This window comes from Ursus americanus, chromosome 36 (assembly GCF_024610735.1).
Source record: "Ursus americanus isolate L20-20 chromosome 36, mUrsAme1.1.p, whole genome shotgun sequence".
Lineage (NCBI taxonomy): Eukaryota > Metazoa > Chordata > Mammalia > Carnivora > Ursidae > Ursus > Ursus americanus.
The window spans coordinates 5,712,524-5,737,367 of record NC_142162.1 but is presented as its reverse complement, the minus strand read 5'-3'; the positions used below and the strand labels follow the sequence as shown (position 1 = coordinate 5,737,367).

At 39.0% G+C, this 24,844-nt stretch overlaps 1 protein-coding gene across 6 annotated transcripts in view; it reads left to right on the top strand.

Annotated features, from left to right (window-relative positions):
* ATP8B4 (ATPase phospholipid transporting 8B4 (putative)) overlaps positions 1-24,844 on the top strand; it is a 246,914-nt gene that overhangs the window by 120,253 nt on the left and 101,817 nt on the right. For all 6 annotated transcript variants that reach the window (XM_087859264.1, XM_045812106.2, XM_087859266.1 and 3 more), the window contains 3 exons: positions 7,717-7,789; positions 17,804-17,874; positions 21,882-21,964. In XM_087859264.1, coding sequence (XP_087715390.1) covers positions 7,717-7,789; positions 17,804-17,874; positions 21,882-21,964 — 227 coding nt within the window. The remainder of the gene's footprint in view (positions 1-7,716; positions 7,790-17,803; positions 17,875-21,881; positions 21,965-24,844) is intronic.

Here is a 24,844-nt window from a genome sequence, read left to right as displayed (position 1 = left end):
GACTAGAGCAAATCAAGTCACACAAGAGACACCATTGCTTTATCTATATTGGTATGGCATGTGTTATTACTTGGGATGTCAACCAACGAATATTGCTTTCTTTTTTAAATTTTCAGTTAGTCACTGTATAGTACCTAATTAGTTTTTGATGTAGTGTTCAGTGATTCATTAGTTAAGTATAACACCCAGTGCTCGTCACAGCACATGCCCTCCTCAATACCCATCATCCTGTTAACCCTCCCCCCACCCTCTTCCCTTCTGAAACCCTCAGATTGTTTCCCGGGGTCCATAGTCTCTCATGGTTCATCTCCCTCACTGATTTCTCCCCCTCTGGATTTCCCTCCCTTCCCCTATGGTCCTCCGTGCTATTGCTTATGTTCCACATATGAGTAAAACCATATGATAATTGTCTTTCTCTGCTTGACTTACTTCACTTAACTAATATTTCTTTTCTGGCTTAACAGACATTTGGTTCTCTCTTAACCTGGCCCCACATAGGAAAATTGATTAAGAGTAGCAATGGAAACATAATATAGGTCTTTTATCTTGGAAGCAAGATACTCAGGTTTCATTCTCCTCCACTGGGAGCTATCTTCTTTTGGGGTGTTTTTTAAAAAGAGTTGCTTGGCCAAAGCATATTCTCTGATTTCTCAAAATAAGGTGTGGCAATTTAAATATTTTATGTATGTATGTATTTTTTGGGGTGGGAGAGGATCTCCAGCCCACTCCTTGCTGAGTGTGGAGCCAGCCTGGGGGCTGGATCTCAGGACCATGAGGTCATGACCTGAGCCAAACCAAGAGTCAGATGCTTAACCAACTGAGCCAGACACCCCAAGATGTGGCAATTTAGATGAAGAGAACGGTTGATCTACTCAGGCTAAGGTGATGTCTTGTAATTTTTTTTCCATCAAAATATGTTCTTCATATGAGGAGTATTTCAGGAATAGTGGTTCCCCCCCCCCCCCCCATGTAGACATTCTAGGATATTTGGGTAGTCAGTGGTTATCAGAATATTTTTTAATGATGAGCTACTAAAAATTTATCTTTCAACCTCATTTACTAATCATTGGAAAAAGGAGTGACTTGGACAACCCAAAGTCGTACAGATTTTTCTCCAAAAGTCATAGAATGGAGTGGGGAGTACAAAGGCTCATGGCAGCTGCTCATATTGACTTTATAGAATTGAAATTGGAACTAGAGGAAGGTGAAATAGTTTAGAATTGAAAAGGAATATTCTGATTACAAGAGCATATCAATAGCAAAATTGGGAAGTGGGCTCTCAGTTTGTAGTGGCTGCTCTATTGCGCCGCCCACAGTCCCCTTCCAGACTGCAGAACGTATTTCCCCAGCTACCAGGAGTGCTGCCTATATACAACCCTCAGCTGTCAGTCCCTCTCAGGAATTGCCATCGGCTGAGGAGAGCTGTTTTGCTCAAGGTCACCCCTTCTTGCTGGAGTCAACAGTGCAAGGTATAATGGTCTGACCCCCCTTGATCCAGCTCTGAAGGCCTGTTCCAGCTCCAGAGCTCCCCATAAAGTTGGCTGAGCTTTTGTTGTGATAGTATCAACAGCCCAGCTCCTCCCTCTGCCCCTGTGTTTCCTTCACTCTCCCACAGGTGCTAATGCAAAGAGAACTTGCCAATAAACTTCTTGCACACAGATGATCTTCTGAATCTCCTGCCCAGAAATCAGGCTAGACCCAAAGAGGTCTGTTTTCTCCATGGTCAATGTGAGGCATTTCCTTCATTCATATATGAGAGCAGATGTCATAGTCTTCCTGTGAAATAATTTTCTTCCAATTTGCCTGTGGTCTCATCATCAATTAGGCATCTGTGAATAGAATCCTACTAAGAGGGGCGCCTGGGTGGCACAGCGGTTAAGCGTCTGCCTTCGCCTCAGGGCGTGATCCCAGCGTTATGGGATCGAGCCCCACATCAGGCTCTTCCCCTATGAGCCTGCCTCTTCCTCTCCCACTCCCCCTGCTTGTGTTCCCTCTCTCGCTGGCTGTCTCTCTTTCTGTCAAATAAATAAATAAAATCTTTAAAAACAAACAAACAAACAAAGAATCCTACTAAGAATTTACAGAAGTCAGGACATTAGGAGGCTGATTCACAATGGTTTCAGTTTGGGGAAATGATTAAAGAGAATACACTTTCTGCGCGACTCTCAGTAGGTTTATTGTTCAGGTAAAACTTAGTGAATCGATTATTCTGTTTTGAGAATAGGAAGGCTAAATTGTAACTGTGTTTGTGCATACAAACAACGCCAATAGAACCAGCAAGGATTTATTTAAATAGGCAAGACATTTACAAAATTGATTACTTTTTCTTAGCAAATCATTAAACTAAATTATCCATGCTGAAGCACTACATCTTTTATCATCTTGCCTTCCCCCCCCCCAACCCCCCCACCCCGGGGCAAATTGGTACGAGAGCATCTTCAGCAGCTGATCTCAGACCTCCCTGTGTGACTCTGCCTCAGCATAAGCACTGTGTGAATAAGACGGGAGGAAGAGGAGGGGAACATCTGCATTTTTCAAAATAAATAGATTCCAAAGATATGAGTATTATGCTCATTCTCAATGTAATGAGATCCTGTTCACCAGTCTGTTGTTAGAGCATTAGGGCCAAGCTTTATGTCTTATTCTAGGGTGGCTCTGACAGCAGTGGAATTGGAAAAATACAGAAATTGCTGCTGTCCACTGAGCATTTGTGTCAGGGAACCGTGACCGCAAGCTGTTTGGGATCAGCAGATATTAAATAACGGTAGTATGTACGTTGCTGCGATCAAATCCCTTCAGCTCTTTAGGGTCCATTTTCTTTCTAAAGAGGCAAAACATAATAATCAGTGAAAATGTAGTAAAAAAAAATAATAAATATAGATGTGTTAAGAACATGGGCTTTGTAGTCAGATTCAGGTTCCAGTCCTGGCTCTGCCACTTACATGTGGCCTTTGAAGAGTTTTCTGTTCTTCTATTTTTTCCTCCCTGGTTGTCCTTTAATCAATCTATGTAATGCCAAAAATTCAAACAGTACACAAAAGTATACCGTAAAACGAAGTCTCTCTTCCATTCCAGTTTTCCTGTTCATTTCCTTTCTCTAGTGGCAATTACGGAATAGTTTCTTGTGTATCTTTCAAGAAATTTTCTATGTATGTAAGAACCGAGTTATGTGTGCGTATGTCCTTCCCTCAGACTACAGTTAGAATCTTGCCATGTGTATGCAGTGTCCTGCACATGCTTATTTTTAACCTAGTAATGTAACTTAGAGGATATTTTATATTAGCACATATAGACTTATCTTATTCTTTTTAGTGATTAAATTGTATTTATTCCATTGGATGGATGAGCCGTAACTAAATAGGTGTACCATGGAACATCTGTCTTATCCTTATTAGGGGGAATTAATAGTTTATAACATAATACTGCAGTAAATATCCTTGTACATCCGTCTTTAAGCACCTGTATGATCTGTTGTTTTTAAGTGAAATATCTATTTCAAAGTGTGTGGGAATAAAATTTTTTGATAGATGTTGCAAGATAGGGCAAATGTCTCTCTCTCTCTCTCTCTGAACCTCAGTTTTCTATTCTATAAAATGGGAGTAGCAGTAGTACCTATCTCGTAGGGTTGTTGTGAGGATTAAATGAGATAAGATACACTTCTAGTGTGGCCAGATGTAGGAAATTAAATACATCCAGTTAAATTTGAAGTTCAGATAAGCAATGATAAAATTTTAGTGTAAGGATGTTCCAAATATTGTATAGGGGCACACTTATACTAAAAATTATTTGTCGTTTATCTGAAATTCAAATTTAATTGGGTGTCACTTGTATTTATTTGGAAACCTTGTACATGAAGACTTCACAGTCACTGGCATACAGTAAGCACTAAATAAATGTTGGTTGCTATAATTCTTATTAGACATTCAGGGAAATGCTGTCATTCAACAAATATTTTTGGCAATAATGATTCTGTGTTTATTAATTTTCATTCAGTCAACAAGCATTTATTGAGTGCCTGCTAGGGATTAGGCATTATTCTAGGTCCTGAGGATACAGTGGTGAGTAAAGCAAGATCTGTATGGGCAGGAGAATATTTTTGTAAGTTATAGATCTGACATGGGCTTGAGATGAAAGAAGAAACCAAACTCATTGTACGTGGTTTGACTGGTTAATTAGGGGAGATCAGTTATATTGACCTTCTTCATTGTCTCTTTAATACTCCAACGTGTCTTCTGTAGCTTTGAGGAAATTCTCTTTTCAGGAATCTATGTTGCTAATAGGAGTCACAAGTATTAGAGTATGGAAAAAAATGACAGGAGACTTGAGCCCATTGAAGTTCTCCTTCTGCCCTTACGCTTCAGCAGTGGGCCTGGTATGTTGCTCAAAGCAAGTGCTTGATTTCTAGCTTCTAGAACTAATAGTTCAATGACAGGGAGCATGGAAGGGGCTATCTACTCGGAATTATGTTTTCTCAAGAAGTTTCTCAACATAGCCTAGCGCTCTGGATGTCTCATCAGCACGAAACAGATTGAGACCAATTTATCAAACAATTACTACATACAGTTGCATCTCTTACCATCTTTTCTCAGAACATCAGAATCTCTGATGTTCTGAGAATAGGTATATAATTAGTGGGTGTATTTTTAAAAGTTCCTTCCTCAAAGTAATTCTAGTTGCCATTCTGTGGTAGTTTAACTTCAAATGTTTTATGGTGACTTTGGAATTTAAATTTCATAAATCTCTTTCTGGAATTCTGACTTATTATTTAACAACTGGCCTGTGAGTTTACTAAGCTAAAGTCTCTATCATGACCACAGCTATTTTAGAAAAGCCTGATTCAAAGAACCATTAACTAGGTTATTTCAAGACCTGAAATAATTATGTGATGATACTGAAAATTGAAGCTTATTTTAAAATCTTGGAATTTCTGGATTCGGTGCAATGAAATGAATTAACTTGCTTTCAGAATATGCATATATTGTAATTCTTTTATGAGAACAGAAGGGCTTTCCCTGACAAAGGTAAAGGCAAAGTTTGTGGGTGCCAGTCTGTGGAGCCAGGTGTCCTCATCACAGCCCATGAAGCCAGCCCGTGTCTCCCTCGCAGAGCTGTGATGCAAGCCTGATTCAAACATGAGCCCCAGAAACAGCTGCACCACACATGGAGAGACAGGGAGTGTGTTTTCAGTGTTTCGGGATGATGATGAAATGCAATTACTATACAAGCTAAAATCTCAGAAGAAGTCTAGCAATATTTCAAAGATGAGCTTTAAAGCAAATCTTCCCGTCCGCCCCTCCAGTCCTGCTGGTGTGTCTTTGATGTTGTGTCATCAGTGGTGTTAGTAGTGGGCAGGACAATAAAAATGGTGGGATTTAAAACACAGATGATTTAAATTCACTTGCAGGTCTTTATCAGTTTATGCTTGTTTGGTAAGTTTGGATACTTTGTAGATATGACCCTGAGTGCTTACTGAAATATACCTTTGAGATCCTAGTAGTTATAATTACTTGCCAAGATAGAATAGGAAGTAATATTTTTTATTTTTTATTTATTTTTTAAGATTTTATTTATTTATCTGACAGACAGGCAGCGAGAGAGGGAACACAAGCAGGGGGAGTGGGAGAGGAAGAAGCAGGCTCCCAGCAGAGGAGCCTGATGTGGGGCTCGATCCCATGACCCCGGGATCACGCCCTCAGCCGAAGGCAGATGCTCAACGACTGAGCCACCCAGGCACCCCGGAAGTAATATTTTTTAAAAACCCTCCTTTGATTGGGGTTACCAGATTTTTTGACAGATATATATTCAAATAAGGGGTTTAGCCAAGATATCACACATGGCCTACTGTAATTCTCATGGATACCACCACACTTTTACTAATTTCTTTCCAATTGCTTTGGTTTTACAGGGGGAGATAATAAGATACTAGACTTGAGAAAACAGAATTTATGTGAGAAAACTCAGGTTTTGGTTTGTTCTCCCAAATAGTGGCTGTTGCTATTTATCTATTCAAACTTAACTATCAAACATGCATTTTGAAATGTGTAAGAGATCCTGTAGGGTTCCCTTTTTACTTTGATTGATTTTCCGTTTGGGAGGAAGAGTTAGGGTGCAGTCCTTCCTGGAGCTTACAGTGGATAGGAAGGAGGAATAAGTTCGGAAATGAAGCTTAATATCATCCGAGCTTCTCCCTAAAGCAGATGCACTTTCAGTCGAGACTTCAGGGCAATTCAGTAGCAGTGCATTCTGCGTAAATAAAGACACGGTCTCTATCTCAGTCCATTCATATCGACCTTTATCTGAGAAACCGTCCCCGGAGAAATGCCACTAATGCTCCAAAGGAGGCGGTATCCGGGAGAAATAAACCAGCACGTAATCTGTATCTGTAAAAATAAATAAAATGAGATTTAGAAGGCTTCCTAGGTTGTCCCATTGTTGTCGAACTAGATAAAGTGCAGAAAAGTGTGGCATTAGAAAAGTGATTGAATTCTGGCTAGAGATGAAAATGCTGCAATTGAAAACTTTCCAGAACAACATGTACTTGGATCTGTATTAAAGAAAAATTCTTTGAGTGCTTAAGCCAAATGACCCAGCAGGGTTGATAGTGTGAGGCATATTTCACAGTTGTATAAATATTTAAAACTGTTTTCCAGCCTATAAAACAAGTAAATTAGGTTTTTGTTTTTTTTTTTAAACTGCAGAATGAAATTAACCCGCCCACCTTAACTTGTTGGGCAACCTGTCCTTCTCATCCCAGCCTTCTCTCTTGGAAGAGAATTGCTGGGAAAGAAGCGTAAGGAAGGCTTTTAACTCAGAAAACAAAGCTGGTTTAAGTTTCAGAGAATTTCTGAAGGGATGAATAGCATCATGGTATACTGCCACAGATGGTCCATTTCCAGATGGCCTGTGTCCCCAGTGTGTCACAAGGGACCCAACCAACTAAACACAATGGCTCTTTATTATAAACCCTTTTGAATCTGGTGAAGGGTAAATGAGGGGCTCCATCATATACGTAAGCCTAAAAGAAAGCAGGACAGCATCTCGGCGAGGTTGTTCTCAATCTGAGCTGTTGGTCCTAGCCAGTAAAGTGCCCCCAAGCCTGTCCTTCAGCCACAGTGTTTATGGGTGATTGGTAAGTGTTCTTTCTTATTGAGTCTTCCAAGGCTGCCTTTATCACTCGTTGTTCATGTCCTTTCCAAAATTCTTATTCTTTTTCTCTTATGTGCATTTTAGCTATTGCCCTGGACCAATTTCCTTCGCCTCTGGTTAAACAGACTTTGGAGATAATGGCAGTGATGTTTTATTTCTATATTTTTTAATATAGAGTCTGAAAAAATGACTGAATTTACTGCTGCCACCCCCCCCCCCCCATCGCAACTGGCCATTGTTCTGGTCAAGGAAACACAAGCAAGAGTTAATAGCTGGTATATAAAGCTGGCACCATGGGTGATGGAAAGATCACGCAGCCGAGAGTTAGGCATCTTGAGTTTAGTCCCAGGGATAACCCTAACTTACTGGGTATCCTTGGGCAAATCACTTGACCTCTCTGGGCCTTAGTTCTCACATCACTCGGGTAAAAGACTTTGTAATGTAAGGTCCTTTGAATTTAACATTCTAGAAAAGTCTCATCTGATTCTGCTATATGATGTACCATTGTGAATACATTCCTTTGATTTTTTCTCTGTTCTTGAAAACAGTTAATTTTGTTTTTGTCCTTAGACTGCAGAATGAAAAATGGATGAATGTCAAAGTGGGAGACATCATTAAATTAGAAAATAACCAATTTGTTGCTGTGAGTATTTAATACTGTTTATTAAAGAATTTATCTCAGATTAAAATAGCATATGTACTGAAGTATTTACATTTGCAAATTTGGTAAATCTGTACTAATTCATAATTAAGAGAATACCAGAATGTATTAGTAAAAAGTCTCAATTATAAAATGTCGTTAAGAACATATTGGTTAATTACTTTGATAGCATGGTAACTCAGAGAAGCCTGAATGATTATCTGTTTTTCAACTTCCCTTGTGATCTTTTAAATTAACAGATACAAAAGATTTTAAATCAAGCTGCCAATCATTTCATATAAATAAGAGCTTTTAAAATGCTCCAGGGTACTTTAAGAACAGCTTTTTTTCTCACCTATTTTGAGACCTGTCCCTCAGTAATAGGATTATTACTGTTAATTTGCAATATAGTTGAGGACAATATATGCTTCTTCCTGAGTAATTAGAATCAGAAGATGTCTATTGATCTGAACTAATAAAATGCTACTTATGGAGTTTTGCTTTGTGTATCAAATGCACTGTAACTTATATTCTCAAGCTGCCTATGTTACAATTTTCTTGCTAAAAGTCAGGGGGTCAGTTCAATGACTATAAGATATGTGATGAACTGTAGTTCATATTAAATGAAGGGGAATAAAAAGCTAACCAGATCAGAGATTAAAAACTCAAGTTATTGGGGCGCCTGGGTGGCACAGCTGTTAAGCATCTGCCTTTGGCTCAGGGCGTGATCCCGGCGTTACGGGATCGAGCCCCACATCAGGCTCTTCCGCTATGAGCTTGCTTCTTCCTCTCCCACTCCCCCTGCTTGTGTTCCCTCTCTCGCTGGCTGTCTCTATCTCTGTCGAATAAATAAATAAAATCTTTTAAAAAAAAAACACCTCAAGTTATTGTAAGTCTTTATGTCAAATACATACTAGATTACTTATGAAAATTTTTGTGTTCAGTGCAGTTTTATGTATCAAGCTGTGTTCTTCATTAAATTTGAGACATTTTCCCACAGGAAAAAGACATTGCCCCAAGATCTATTTACAAGAATAGCTCAGTTGAGACTCCTAACCATTCCCTTTCAGAAACAGTCTTCTTTCATTAATGTACCATCTGTATATATTGATACCCTGGAACAGCCTATGCTAAGGAGACTACTCAGTGGACAGGCCAATTACAAAAAAGCTCACCCTCTAAAGAGAGAAATGTTTATTTCCCTAACAACCTCAATTCTTTGGAAAATAGCTGAGAACCAAAAATAAGCACAAAGGTGTTGGCATAGCCAAGACAGAGGTCTCACAGTCCGTGTTCTGTGGCCTGGGCTCCTTATATGTCGAACAGTCTGCTGGGTTTTCACATTTTACGATTGACCCTCAAACATGGGTTTGAATTGTACGGGTCCCCTTATATGTGTTGTGTTATTTTGTGTGTTTTTCTCCCTGATATATACAGTATAATACTATAAATATTTCCTCTTCCTTACAATTTTCTTAATAACATTTTCATTACTGTAGCTTACTTTATTGTAAGAATAGAGTGTATAATACAGCATACCAAAATAAGTGTTAATCAACTGTTTTTATGTTATCGGTAAGGCTTCTGGTCAACAGGGGGCTATTAGTAGTTAAATTTGTGGGGAGTCAAAAGTTACAGATGGATTTTTGACTGCATGGGGGGTTGGCGCCTCTAACCCCCATGCTGTTCAGGGGTCAGCTGTGTTTCCTTTAATATTAGACACAATTTAAATGAGCTTATCCAACTTATTTTCCAGCTCATTAAAGCTTAGCAACAGTATGTTAGGGGGTGGCATCTGTTAGAAGAACACACCCTGTAGGAAAGATGGAGCCAGACGCAGGTATCCTTTGTTATCTGACAGTAGAGCATATCTATGAAACCTTAAATAACTCAGCATGGCATAAAGCAAAGACACAATTACCATTAGTTGATATGGACAACTCTTTGAGTACTCCCAGACCCCCAAAATAATCTCTTAGGCCTTTCTGATACCTTAGGATACATCTTGCTAAAGGATGCACAAAGATAAAGCAGAAATGTTCACAGACCATTCAAAGCTATGGCGGCTTGGTGCTGAGGTGCCGATAGTTCCCCAGGAAAGAGCTTGGTGGGGCCACTCTTGTTCTCCGGTGCACATTACCTCCGTAAGGGTTGGCTGCAAAGCAAAGGCTGAATGCTGTTTTTGCTTTTCCTTTTTTTCATAAAAGTAAAAATCCTTTTCGGATTTCTTTTGGTTAGTGAAAACAAATACTAATGTAGGTGGAGTGAAGTGGTATAATGCAAACATTCAGAAAGCTGGGGATACCTGTATAGTGGAAGGGCACCGAAGGGGGAAATTGGGTTAGAACTGAGTCTGCTCCACTCCTGCAGTAACAGTAGTTTATCTTCTCTGCCTTTCGTTTCTTCATGTGTCACATCAAGGTGCACTAGACTATTATATGATCTCCAAGATCCCTTCCAGCCCTATGTGCTATGATTCTCTGAACTGAGATGACTAACGGATTCTTGAAGGCAAAAAGCGCATTGATTTGCCTGCTCTCTCATACCCAGTGCCGTGTTGGGTCATAGGGGGCAGAGAGTAAGTGTCAGCTGAACGAATGAACGTCAGTCTTTTGGAAGAAAGAGGAGGGAAACATGGTTATAAACTTTAAAAATTCAGGGTGTTCTGGATCAGTGGGGTACTAATACACATCTCTGCACTCTAATTAAGAAAAGATCACTATATTCAGAATTCTTTGCTTAAGAAGAAAGGGCTTCATGTAAATTGTTTTAGTTCTGCGTTCAATTAAAATGGTTACAGTAACAGAGTTTTGCTGAAGTTAGTTAACCTTAACTGTTTTTTTTTTTATAAAACTGCCATACATGGAATTCTAAGAAATATGCATTAAAAAAATTTTTTGGCAACTACTTTATGCCAGAAATGGTGTCAGATTATAGAGGAATTAGCAAAAATAAAAGTATGCCACGCATTTAACTATTGTTTTATTCGGAATTGAATATTTCAGTAGCAATGCTAGATATAGTCCTACCTCAGGTATTCATAAAGTCCGTGCATTTAAGGAGCCCCCTGTACAAGCTCTAACAGGGATAAATATTAGACTGAAATCACTTGTTCGCAAATATTCCATACTCTGCTGTGTGCATTTATCACATTCTTTGGGGTGAGTCCCAGAAAGGCAGGAATCAAATGTGTGTCTCAAATCTCCTAACTCTGTAGGACCTCATGGCCAGCTTATCTGTGCTCCCACTTGCCCACTAGCCTTGATATTCTAGTTGTATTTCCCTTGGTCTTCATTCTTAGTTATATTTTCTATGTTATAGTAAATGTGCTTGTGTGCTCTTGCAAAGCCGGCTATGGAATGAGGCATGGAAGGCAAGTGTAAGTGCAAGTATCAGGTGGAAGAAAACTAGTTCAGTGGGCATATCATTAGCATTGCTCTAAGATAAATCACACATGTAGACAAGTTTCCATGAAGTCAGTGACCCGTGTGTCCCAGCGCTGTCCAATAGAGCTTTCAGCAGTGAGGGAAATAGATCTTTGTGCTGCCCAGTGTGAAAGCCAACAGCCCCATGTGGATACTGAGCACTTGAAACGTGGCTAATGCGATTGAGAAACTGAATTTAAAATTTTATTTAATTTTAATTAATTTAGATTTTTTTTAAACAGATTATTTATTTATTTGAGAGAGAGAGACAGAGACAGAGACAGAGAGAGAGGGAGAAGTGCACGCCCAGCTGAGCAGGGAGCCCAATCTGGGGCTCCATCCCAGAACCCTGGGATCACAACCTGAACCCAAGGTGGATGCTTAACCGACTGAATCACCCAGGGGTCCTAATTTAGATTTTTTTTTTTAAGTTTAGATTTAAATAGTCATATGTAACTTGTGGCTACCTGATTGGATGGCACAGATGTGGCCTTTTAATTGTGGCTACATGATGGGATGGGAATGCTTATTCTCCACTCTTTCCTAGGTCTCATTCTTTATATTTTCACTTGGAGGGACAGCCCCAAAATAACACTTTGAGCTTCTTGAACTTCCTTGCCCACTCCCCTCTCCCAGTAGTGACTTCTCCGATTGCTGTGTTTGGGGGCAGGGAGTGTGTGTCTGACCCAGAGCCTCCTTCCTTCCCTCTCTCTTTGGGTTCTGCCTGTGTGCACAGTACATTCTGGCCTGCTCTTCATTCCAACAATTTTACAGGAGCAGATCCTCGGGGCGGGGGTGGTAGGAGGGTCCTGGTAGTTTAGAGCTTCCCTTGTCTACAGCTAGATGGGTCTAAAGGTCAATTATTAGCAAGCCCATTTAGCCCACAGACCTATAGTCTGGTCTCCAGCAGCTTGCTTATTTTGTTTTGTTTTATTTTATTTTATTTTAGAGAAAGAGTGAGTGGGCGAGGGTCGGGGGTGGGGGAGTGGTGGGAGAGTGGTGATGGAGGAGCAGAGGGAGTGGGAGAAGCAGACTCCACCCTGTGTGCAGAGCCTGATGCAGGGCTCAGTCTCAGGACCTGAGATCGTGACCTGAACTGAAATCAAGAGTGGGACGCTTAACTGACTGAGCACCCAGGTGGCCCTCCAGCAGCTTTATTAAAAACAAAGATGAAATTTTTATCTCCACTGATCTCGGTCTGACTCCTACAATTAGAGCTCTAGTGGTTTAATCTTTGCGTAAGTGAGGAAAGGGGTCCTCCAAATGCCAGAACTCTGTGGTGTCTCTTGATTAGCTCGCTTTATTCAAAGTTTTTTTGTGTCTAACTCCTTGGCACCTACAAAACTATTTTTAAGGGCAAACAAATGTTTTTATGGATGAACTGCTGTAATCACTTGAAGTGTAAATACACCTCCCGCTCCCTGAGACTTAACTCATTTAATCTCTACAGTAGCTCGATGAAAGCAGGTTATGTACTATTGTGCCCATTTTACAGATGAGTAAACAGTGCCATCAAATAGCTTGCCGATAGGAGAGCTAGGAGTTACACCCAGGCCATCTGGGTTTGGACACCACTCCTAATCGCTGCCATATGCCGCTGCTTACTGTAGTAAAGCTGTCATCCTAATAGCCTTGAACCTGGGCGTCCGGCGATAGGCCTTCAGGCTCGGACGCCGAAACTGAAACGACCAGAGCATGTTGTACCTAATTCTGGTGCATAACCTCTAGCTGTCCGCACTTAGAATTCTAAATTCATTTATGTCAGCCGATCGGTACGTTTTAAGCGAGGAAAGGAGCTTGCCTGAGATGGCCAGTTAGCTGGCATATTCAGAAGTTATTCACCTTTATTTTCCAGATAAGGAATCCTCACTACCTCCACTTAAAAGAAATTTTAAAACATGTTCGGGCTGAATTTCCACAGCTCGTAGTTTTATTTTGGGACAAGGGAGAAAAATGTAGAGTGTGATTCAGTCACTGCAAGGAGACTGACTTAATTAAAAGAACCGAGTAAACTGTTAAAAAAACACACTACAAAGATCTTGACACTGCCAAGACTTGGGCCCCAGGAACCAGGCACATCTGCCTCTACTTGACGGAAACGATCTTGTATTTTGGTTTTCTTATCTGGTGGGAGAAATAAACCCCTTACTGGGCATGAGCATATTTGAACATTACATGAATTTAGTGTTTAGCTTATTTGAAAGAGTGCCCTCACCCTCAAAATAAAGGCATTCGTGTTTTAGATGTTTACAACAGTAAAGGTTTTGTTTTAAAACAAAGGCATTCTTTGGCTCCGTGGATTGGAAATTTCACCTTGAGAAATGAAAGAACTAAGAAAGATGAATGTAACCTAAGCTAAACTCCAGTCCTAACCAAGGGTGGGCTTTGGCTCTTTTTTGACCCATCTAATCTTTCCTAATCTCTGACTCATCTCATCATTGCTAGCACCTTGGTCCTTCCAGAGAGGCCCTGTGGCGGTCTAATTGCCCTTTTTGTTATTTAAATTTTATGGCTTCAAGTCAGAGTTAACTTGTTTCACACGAATTGTTGTAAAGACGCTCTTTTATTTTTAAAAATACGTGAGACAGTAGAAAGTTGAAAATTTCCAGAGTAAGATTTTTTTTTTTAAAACATTTGTCTAAGCTGTAGTGAAAAAGAAGCTTCTTGCTAAAATTTAAAGGAGCAACATGTTATTTTCTACGTTAGTAAAAGTACAGGGCCAATGTTCTGTTTATAAGCAATTACTAATTTGTTGGGGTGACATATATAAGCAAGGATTTTTTTTTTTTGACCAAAGAAAGGGTGGACCGATGAGTAAAAGCTATGGTGTCCATTATTAGTCTCCTCTCCTCCTTCTGTTCTTTCTCCCATCTTTTTCTTATTCTTCTCAAATTCATTTAATTATAAAAACCAAAACAATGTATTAGATACTAGTATACACTCAGCATACATTTATTGGATCTGAAATTTAATTTTTAAATAAAAACATTACCTACAGTCTCCTACATTTTCATTTTTACAACTTCATCCGCATTTTCGTTCATGTCAAACCTGTTTTCCTGTAAGTATACTCCTATTGCATGAGCCATTTTGGATTCTTATTTTTAGACAAAAAGATAATATTGTAGAGGATAAAGAAGATAAAGAACTTTATGTGTGGGAATGGCTTAAGAGGGAGATTCAGATACGGCGTTGCAATTCTACAAACTTATCCTTCCATCGGGATATGGAGTTAATATCCCAATACTCTTCACCATTGTGGTTTTGGTTTTTGAACGCTAACAAAGTGAAACAAAACAAAGCAAAACATTTTCTGTTTTTCATAGTTATATTCCAGTGCATTTGTAGCCAACCAGGGGAAAGAGTATATATTTGAGATCAGAGCTATAAATTCTAGTTCTAGCTCTGGTCTTTAAGCTCTGCGTGGCCATGAGTATGGCATTAAGTCTCTTAGGGCCTTTTAGAGTGATGAAGCTCTCACCATGACTTTGTAGAGGCTACGGACTTTACATGAGTTAATTTAGTTCATCTGCTTGTGAGCCAGAGATGACCCTTCCCAAGATTTCTTATTCACATATAGGAACAATATTATCTCTCCATAGGGTTGTTGAAAGAATAAAGTGACACAATTGTGTGAGAATGTTTTGCAAACTCTTAAAGAATTCTATAGCTTTTAGGTGTTATCATTGCTTGAGACTTTGCTTTATTTATTCTTTATATCAGCAAACATTAATTAGGCCTAATAAACCTGTGAAGATAGCGTTGTTTGTTGTGAGGACTCAAAGCCGTGAGGCCCTTCGTCAGCTACCAATCTGATGTATTTTTCCTCATTTGCCCCCCTCCCATAGCACTTTGGTAATCAGACGTTTAGAATTCTTATCATATTCTGCCTTTCCTAAACTGTACCATCCTTGAAGGAAAGAGATTTTTATTCGTTTTAGTATTCCAGCTGTATGTGCCTTAGATTGCCTGGATTCATATCCCAATGTGTCACTTACTGTGCGGCCTCAAACAAGTTACTGAACCTCTCTGGGCCTCACTTTGCTCCTTTATAAAGTAGAGATAACAACAGAACGTACACTATAAGATTTCAGTGGGAGTTAAATAAACTATTGCATGTAAAGCTCTCGGGATAGTGCCACAGACATGGTAAGCCCTCACTAAACACTGGTATTATAAACCCCTACAACTCAAACACAAATTTCTGGATTGACTAGGAATTGGGTACCCAGAGAGATACTAAAAGGGACAGCTTGAGGAGGCCTGATCTGGGACTCATAGAGTCATGGGGCTGGTGGTGCTCTAAGACCACCCCATGCTGCTGCACTGCTGGCCCAGAGCCTCTGACAAAAGGACGATGACCAGGGACTCACAGGGTTCTCTTGTCCTACTGCAGCTCTCTTCTCCTTTTCTTTTTAGAATTCTTACTGAGTACACTTGGAAATAGGAGCACTTCATGATGATGAGTGGGCTGACCACTTAGTTCTCTGATTGCCCCTATTGGTCCCGCCCCAACACGTCCTCGTCAACTGTAATGGATTTAAACACTTGAAGGCGAGATGTTAGCAAAAGGGAATGCCAAAGCTCAGCAGTGGGGCAGGGAGACTAGAGATGAATGAGGGGGAGTGCAGGACGGAGATCAGGGAGTAGGGAAACAGCAGCAAGGTTCTGAGGACATCAAAGGAAAAGGTGACAACAGAGGGGACAGGAAGAGGTGAGAAAGGTTGAGGGTAGGAAGGTACATGTCCCAGGTTCCCAGGGGGTAGACAGGGCAGGAGGATTTAGCTCAGAACTTTCGGACTTTACAAGTCTCAGCAGCAGTCTTTAGGAAGTGGAGTTACTGCTCAGGAGAGAATCTAGTGGCCCGGTGGCTGGTGGTGCCTCAGTCACGTGTTCTGAGCCGGCGGTGTACAACGAATCCTCCCTTTGTCTACCAGACCCCTAAGTGTTGAGCAGCTAAGCTCAATACTAAAGAGTAACAGCAAAACTAAAGAGAGAACATCAATACTAAAGAGAACATCATCTGTACTGTGCAGAGTTTAGAAGAAAAGCAACTCTAGGTATAAATTGGGATCTTTCTCTGTACTTCATAACTATTTTCAATCACAGAGGAGAAGAATTAGAGAATTTTGGATTTTGTTTAAAATGATCCTATGAAGCTCAGGGGAGGAGAGGCAGAGACCCAAAAAGCATCATAGCCACTGAAATTTCAATGGGAGAAGTAAGACGATGGTGAATTTTTAAAAACATTCTTTCCTTTTTAAAATCAAAGTCGGTAATTTTTGGCTCAAGAATTGTGTACAACTCTTTATATGTTCTCTCTATAGTGGGCTTGCTGTAGTCACATTGTGACTAGTCAGAAAATAATTTTGCCTCCTCAGGCTTCTGTGACTTTTATTAGAGTCGAGGAAGAGTCTTGATATATAAACCCATTTATTCCTTGAGGGGATTGTCACTGAGTTGTTTTTCAATTCTGTTTTGTCATAATTCAGACAAAACTAAACACACACATGTACATACCTCTCTCCCCTCCCCTACCTGTATTTGAGTTGGAAATTTAAAAGCTTAAGACAATGAAATGAGTAGATTGATTCTAAATTTAATCTCTGGGACTTGAGAATGGGGCAATTCTAATTTAAAAAACAAAGGTAAGAAAATTTCACAGTTTGAAATGCCAATCGTACATTCAAAACAGAGCTACATAATCGTTAGGGAATGTGTCAAAATAAATTGCTAAAATTTTAGTCAGTCCATTTTAGATCTTCAGATCTTTCAGAATCTCATAAAAACCCTTATTTTAAAGTGAAATTTGAAATAAACAGTTCCCCAATATAGGAGGCAGCCAGAATTCTAAAACTGAATTGTGACAGGTCCTTTCCGAAGCTCAAATAGACAGCTGAACAGAATGATTTTATCTCTGTGTAAGACCCACAGCTTGGTTTCTGAATGTTTTCCGCTGTCTTTTAGAGCATTTTCTGTTCTTTCTTGCCTCTTGCTTAACCCCTGTTCTATTTTCTCTTTTCCCTTCCTTACACCTCATCATCTTTTTCTTACGTTTTTATTTTTTTTCTTTTAATTTTTCTCTTTTTAAAATTTCCTTGCCTGCTTTATTTTTTTCTATGGTTTCCAATTTCCTCCTACTTCTGTCTTTTCCCCATCAGCTTTGCCTGCTCCCTACTCTTAAATCATAGTACTAGGGAATTAAAGTATGTGTATGGAAACGATTATCTCACTTATTGGGGAAAGTTTTATATTTTCCATTAGTAATTATCAAACAAGAATGTAGAATTTTATCTATTTCTTGCAAAAAAAAAGAAAAGTAAGTTAAGTGGCTATTAATTTATATGGTATCCCCTGCCCTTGCTTGTATTCTGGTGTTCAAGGGGTGGACCCAGCCAGGACAGGGAAGGAGAGGGAAGGTTTGATTTGGGGCATATATGGCTGAGAGGTGGAACAGGATTTTACCTTTCTCACTTTTTTTTTTTCCCCTAAGACTCTCCTGGCTCATTAGTAAGTAGGGGTGATACAACATGGAAGGGTTTCAACCAGTCTTCCGTTCTCGTGTATTCTTTATGATTTTTTTTTTTAATAGGCTGATCTGCTTCTCCTATCCAGTAGTGAGCCACATGGCCTCTGTTATATTGAAACTGCTGAGCTTGACGGGTAAGTTACTAAAGTTAGAATGATTATTTAGAATGGTTTTTAATTTAGCAGTAACAGCTTCAGGAGCAGGACTCAACCTAAACCTTATTCTTCATTTAATTTTCTTGGAACAAGTAAGAGCCTAACTTGCAAATTCCATTTGTTAATTAATTTGTGGCTCTTTTGAAAGCTCTTTTTCTCTTGAATTTATTTTCTTTCCAAAACAGTGAATTGAACACGTCTGTGTGAATTATTGTATAGGACTCTTTACTCATATTCCTTAGAAGGGTTTTGTTTTGCTTTAGTTTTTTCCTTTTTAAAATTTCATTTGATCCTCTAAGGAGTATTTTAGAGGAGTATTGATGAGTCTCTGAGGAGAAAAGCATTGATGTTACTTGAGAAGGAAATCTTTTGGAACTGGGTCAGATGAAGATGGAGAAAGAAGAGGGAAATGGAGTTTTGACATTAATGTTAATTGAGAAATTTAGTTATAGACAATATTGCAGTTCTGTTTCCGTGGATTCAATTTGGCATAGAAACTTTTATTGAATGTTTACATTGTAAAGGTCCTATACATTCTTTAGATGAATTTTATCATTTAATTCTGATATAGGTAGTGCATAAGCCCCATTATACAGATGACAAGGCTTAGAGATACTAAGTAATTTACCTGAAACCTCTCAAAAGTGAAGCCAGTACTCAGACCTGATAGTTAACCAGACTGGTTTTAACCACCGCCTCCCAAATCATTGTTCTACTAGGCTATTGAAATGGAGTATGACCTGTGCGATCTTACCCTTGGTTTGGGCGGAACCTAAAATAGTGCTTAGAGGGAAATTTATGGCACTAGATGCACATATTGAAAAGAAAAAGAGTCTTAAATCAATAATCCAATATCCCATCTCAGGAACCTAGAAAATAACAGCATAAAGCCAAAGCAAGCAGAAGGAAGGAGGTAAAGACACAAGCAGAGATTAATGAACTTGAAAACAGAAAAAAAAAAGAAAAATCAAAACAAAGAGCTGATTCTTTGAAAACATCAATAAATTTGATAAACCTCAGGAAGACTGAAAAAGAAAAAAAAGACACAAAATAACGATATCATGAATGAACCAGGGAATATTATGATAGCTCCTGAAGATATCAGAAGGATTAGAAAATCCTACAAGCAACTTTATACACATAAATTTAATAACTTATATGAAATAGGCCACTTCATCAAAAAACAAACTACCACGATTGACTCAATATGAAATAGACAATTTGAATAGGCCTGTAACTATTAAGGGAACTGAATTCAAATGTAAAACGTAAAACTGTAAAAGTTTTAGGGGAAAAGATAGGAGAAAATCTTCCAAGATCTAGGGCTAGTCAAAGAGTTTTTAGACTCGACACAAAAAGCATAATTCATAAGAGGATAATTTGATAAACCACACTTCATCAAATTAAAAATTGTTGCTGTGCAAAAGACCTTATTAAGGAGGATGAAAAATAAGCTACAGACTAGGAGAAAATATTTGCAAACCATCTATCTGACAAAGGATTTTTATCTTGAACGTATGAAAAATGCTCAAAACTCAATCTTAAAAACACAATCCAATTAGAAAATTTGCAAATGATATGAAGGGACATTTCAGCAGAGATGACATGCAGATGGCACATAAGCACATAAAAAGATGTTCGACATCAGTAGCTGTTAGGGACAAAAAAGTCAAACCACAATGAGATGTCAGTACATACCTATCAGAATGGCTTAACTTAAAAATAGTGACAAGTCCAAACGCTGACAAGGATGTGGAGAAACAGAATCACTCACACATTGCTGATGGGAATGTAAAATACTACAATCACCCTGGAAAATAGTTTGGCAGTTTCTTAAAAAACTAAACACGCAGCTGCCAGACAACCCAGCAGTTTCACTCATGGGCATTTATCTCACAGAAATGAAGACTTATGTTTACACACGAACTTGTACACAGATGTTCATGGCAGCTTTATGTGTTACATCCACAAATTAAAAAAACAACTTATATGTCCTTTAACAGGTTGAACAAACTATGGTATATCCATATCATGGAACACTATCGAGCAAAAAAAAAAAAAGAATGAACTATTGATACATACAATAAGCCAGGCGAATCTTCAGAGAATTATGTTGAGTAAAAAAGCCAATCCCCAAAGGTCACATACTATATGATTCTACTTATATAACCTTCTTGAAATGGCAAAACTGTAGAAAGAGACCACAGATCAGTGGTTGCCAGGAATTAAAGATGGGTTGGAGGAGGCAGGGAAGCGGGTGTGTCTACAAAGTGTAACCTAAAAAATCCTTGTGATGGAAATGTTCCCCATCTTGACTGTGTCAGTTTCAGTTGTGATGTTGTGACACTGTGATATAGTTTTGCCAGTGTTACCATGAGGGGGAACTGAGTAAAGGGTACACAGGCTCTTTTGTGTTATTTCTTATGCTGAAAATCATTTTGAAGTTTGAATTCAAGATACCGAAGCATGTTAAGGAAGAGTATGGCATGACACGAGATATTGATCAGGAGTCTCGGCAAAAATTTTTTTTTAATCAGTAAGGTCTATGTGTGATTATTCTTCCCTTTTAGTTTCCACATCTGAAGATGGAAGTGAGATATTGGAGAGAATTCTGAGGAAGTAACCTAAAGTGATGATGAACCTTGCTGAATGACATGATGTGTAGAGCTGGGTTAGGGAATGAGGGTTGTCTGGCCCAGCTGGGGTCACTGACTGCTCCAATTATTTGACGTTTGTTTCAGTGAATGGACACATTGGTCCTTTAGCCTCAACGCCACTATCTCACAGCTCAATTTCTGCCTCAGTTATGAAATTCTTGAGTATCACAACCCCTACACGTTCCTGCATCCTAGGAATTGATAGATGTGGCAATAAGTGATTGATGAGATTACTTTTAAGCAAAGTAACTTTAATTATATATCCAATTTACTGTTTCCTGCAGAAACTCATTTCACCAAGGTGTATTCCTTGGATCGATTTCATGTTGTCTTACCATCATTGAGACTCATTTACGGGAAGTTTAGATTAAATCCCCTCTCAAGGACCTGCTTCTCAGTTCTCTAAATTCAGTTATTTCATGGTTGTCATGTACTTCCAAATGGTGATATTTGCTTTTTTACCTACCACTTGTTTCCCTCAAGAGAACAGTAACCCTTGTGGGGCAACACTGAATCTCATGGGTGACTATGGTATGTATTCGATCAATATTTGTTGACTGAATGAACTCACTGCTAAACACTTCCATAAAAGAACTCTGACAGATGATGTTAAGCTACACTAGAAGAGAATTAGGTTGAACTCAGTGAGAAAACCATCGTGACAAACCCTTGTATGCAAGATGTGAGTAATGGCCATAGAATCCTCACAACTGGTCATTTCATGAATACCACAGGGCCATCTGTCCAATGTATGTGTGGTTCTGCCTGAAAGATGACCAGTTCACTGTGACCTGCTGAGTTACTGTCTGGTTGTATGATCCCAGGCTTACAGGATTTTTGGCTTGGTTCTCCATGAGAAAGAAAGCTGTATTCCCTTTCCCATTTGAATTTCAGCTACTGTGAAATTAGCCATGACCATCTTTTACAAGTAAAATTCCTATGTAGATAGTAGACTCCAGAGTGATACTGGCCTCCTTTATTTGGCAACTGTGTTCCCATTCCTAATAAGTTTTGTAACTCATGCATGATGTCTGAGTAGGTTCGAATGAAACCATATTTATTATGTCCTCTGTTCTTTCAAATAACAGAACAGATTACTGTGTTGTTACACAGATGTGCCATGTGTGGAATGCCAAATCTTAGGAGCATGAAAAGCCCTGTCCATTTTACTGAGTTCACTTTACGGAGAGGTGTGAATGACATTTGAAGGAAGTTTCTTGAAGTTCTTGTGTTGGATTTTGCACGTGCTGCACCTGCCTGATTACTTTATGTAAGATGCTGTTGGGCTGTTCCATATAAAAATTCATGTCGTGTCAATTAATTTCACAGGGAAACGAACCTTAAAGTCCGCCACGCACTATCAGTTACCTCAGAACTTGGAGCAGACTTTAGCCGACTTGCAAAATTTGATGGTAAGTGTTTAAAACAGACAAACAAAAACCTCAAAACCAAAAAGTAATATAACTAATTATCTGAAATCCAATTCATGTTTCTTTTTATTTGGTGGAAGGACATAAAATTCTGCAGGCATCAAAGCCTGTAATCTCTTCTCACGCTAAAGAGTAAAAATGTTACCAAGGGGATAGTGGCTTTATAAATTCATTGTTCATTTCATCCTTGTTTCCTCTTCTGTAGATCTCATCCTTTCCTTGCCTGACCTTGGCCTCCCTGGGGGTCCTGTGCAGATTTGCCGAGCATGAACTCAGGCCACACTTATATTTCTAGCGCCAGGTCTAACCATCCATCCATTCTCTGGCTCCATAACAAAGACCAAATACTAGATTGCAAACTTTGCCAAGACAATAAAGCAGCCTCATATATTTCTGTGTCTTGCGTAATGCCAGGTATGATGTCTTAAAGGTAGTAGGTATTCAGGAAGAACATTCTGATTGAATCGTCAGTCACCCTATTTTAGGCGTTGGTTTCCTTATCACCATCTTCACACCATTCAACCCAGTCCCTTCTCTGCAGCATGGGGAACTATTTCTGCCTGTCCTGTTCCAGCTATGTCTCGTTCTTTTCTGTTAAAGCTGTCACAGAGAAACAAATCCTTCAAGAGTCAAAGGAAAGAACCATTAATGGCAGGACTGCAGGCACCATGGCAGGCTTTGGGAGAATCTTTGGGGTCTTCCTCCCATTGCTCAGTGATCTCTTGTTTTACACATTTGTATGTCTGGCCTTTAATATCAATATTTACGTATAGATTGGTTGTAATTATTAACAAATCTTCAAGTTCGAGATTGTCGTCCAGAATGTTTTCTTTTGAGTCCACTAAAGGAAAATGTGGTCAAGGGTCTTAGCATGATCCAATGAGTTAAAGCACAGGCAAATTTATATTATAAAATTTCCCCAATGCACAGCTTAGAGTTTATATTGCCTGTGCTGTGCATTTGCTTATAAACTCTGTCTGGATTCTGTTAATATTTTAATCTCTCTTAAATGAGTGCTGCTATAATAAGTGTTTATAGAAAACAATATTCCTCTAGTTTGGGATTTAAGTTAGGGGAATAGCCAGGAACCTTTGAATGGCCCAAGAAATATTTTGATTAGAGTAAAACAAATTACACATTTTCTACTAAGTAATTTTTTCAGTGAAATTTTATTGTTATATGAATCCAAGAAAAGTAAATTTTGTTCATGAATCAAAATACTTGCTTAAAATGTTTCATAGAATATTTATGGGGTCCTAAAAGGGCAACCTAAATATAATTTCCCATTACTCATTTTTTTCCTGGCAGAATTGGACCCTTATTCCTCTTTCAATCTACGAGGAAGTAAAAATTCATGCTTTTTAGTTTCCTTTATCATAAAAAAGCAGAAAATGATTGTTACAATTACCCAGTTCACTTTCTTTCTTAGATATTGGCAAAGATACCCTATACTGGGATTCAGTTCAGACAACCCTGAAATCTTGGTGGTGTAAACAGTAGAAGTTTATTTCTTGCTCATGTCACATTCTAATGTTAGGTCAAGCAGCCTTTTCCGTCTTAGATCCATGGTGCCTCGACTAATGGCCTCTAAGGTTAACACACTAGAGCAAGGACTAGCTGAAAGAGACGTGCTGACTTTTAACTGCTTCTTCCTCTCACATTTCACTGGCCAGTGGGAGCCACATGGGCCTGGCCTAACTGCAGGGAGGCTGGGAAATAACAAGTAGGGATATTTGTTGGGGGCTACCTGTCTTTAGTATTCTCTAAGAACTCTAATCATAGTTCAATGCCAGGATAGGGTATCAAGGTCCAGGCTGGATTTAGGTTGATTTCTTACGTGCAACTGCAGGAATAGGGCCAAGAATCCTGTGACTCCTCTTACTCTCAATCCCCTCTATCCTGTTCAGCTTTTTCTTTTTCTCATAGCACATATCACCATCTGGCATACTCTATAACTTGCTTATTTTCTAAGTTTATTGTTTATTGTCCATCTCTACTTGCTGCAATGTAAACTGCACAGGGATCTCACTGATGTATAGCAAGTTCCTAGAACAATGCATAGTAGGTGCTCAAGAAATACTTGTTCAATGCATGAATAAATGGTTGCAAATGCCAGAGATTAGGGGGCAGGATCAATATCAGTCCCCAAAAAGACAGCTAAGAGCAAAGGAAGGGCCTAAGGTAAAGGGATTGGGAATGGTGGGTGGAAGGATGGGCTGAGACAGAAGCTTCCTGATGGGAACTTGCAGGATAAAGCAAGAGAGCTGGTTCCCCTCCTCTTAGAGGGCAGGTGGCTGAGAGAAGGTTCATCTTGTGGTGGTTTTATAATGTCTTTACTTCAGAATCCTTTTTTAAATAAAATTCAACACAGAAGTCCAAAATTCAGGCCAATACAGTGCTCAGACTGAGGCAAGAAAACATTTCCTCACCTAGAACATCTCACAGATGGTGTCTCCTGAAAGGTTAAGGAACGTGCTTATATATAAAAATAGTCTTTTTAAATAACTCATACAGTTTATTTTTAAAGTGTGTTCATAATTATTACTATATGTAGCTTGAATTTACTTCACAGAGCGTAGGTAACTCACCAAATCTCTAACATGTGATTGTTTTCTCAAAGGCAACACAAGTCTTCTCTTTTTTAAAATCATTTATACTTAAACTGTGGTCAGTTCTAAGAAAACATGTAATGCCAGATTCATAAGACTGGTACACTTCTGGGCTAAGAACCAGATTTTTGCCGAATTTACTCTTTCATTCTTAAATTTTGGGTTGAATTTCAATCTACCTTAAAGTTTAAGGCAATATGGTATTTTACAGGTTTAATTTTATTAAGATATGATTTCCCGTTTCCAAGAAAGC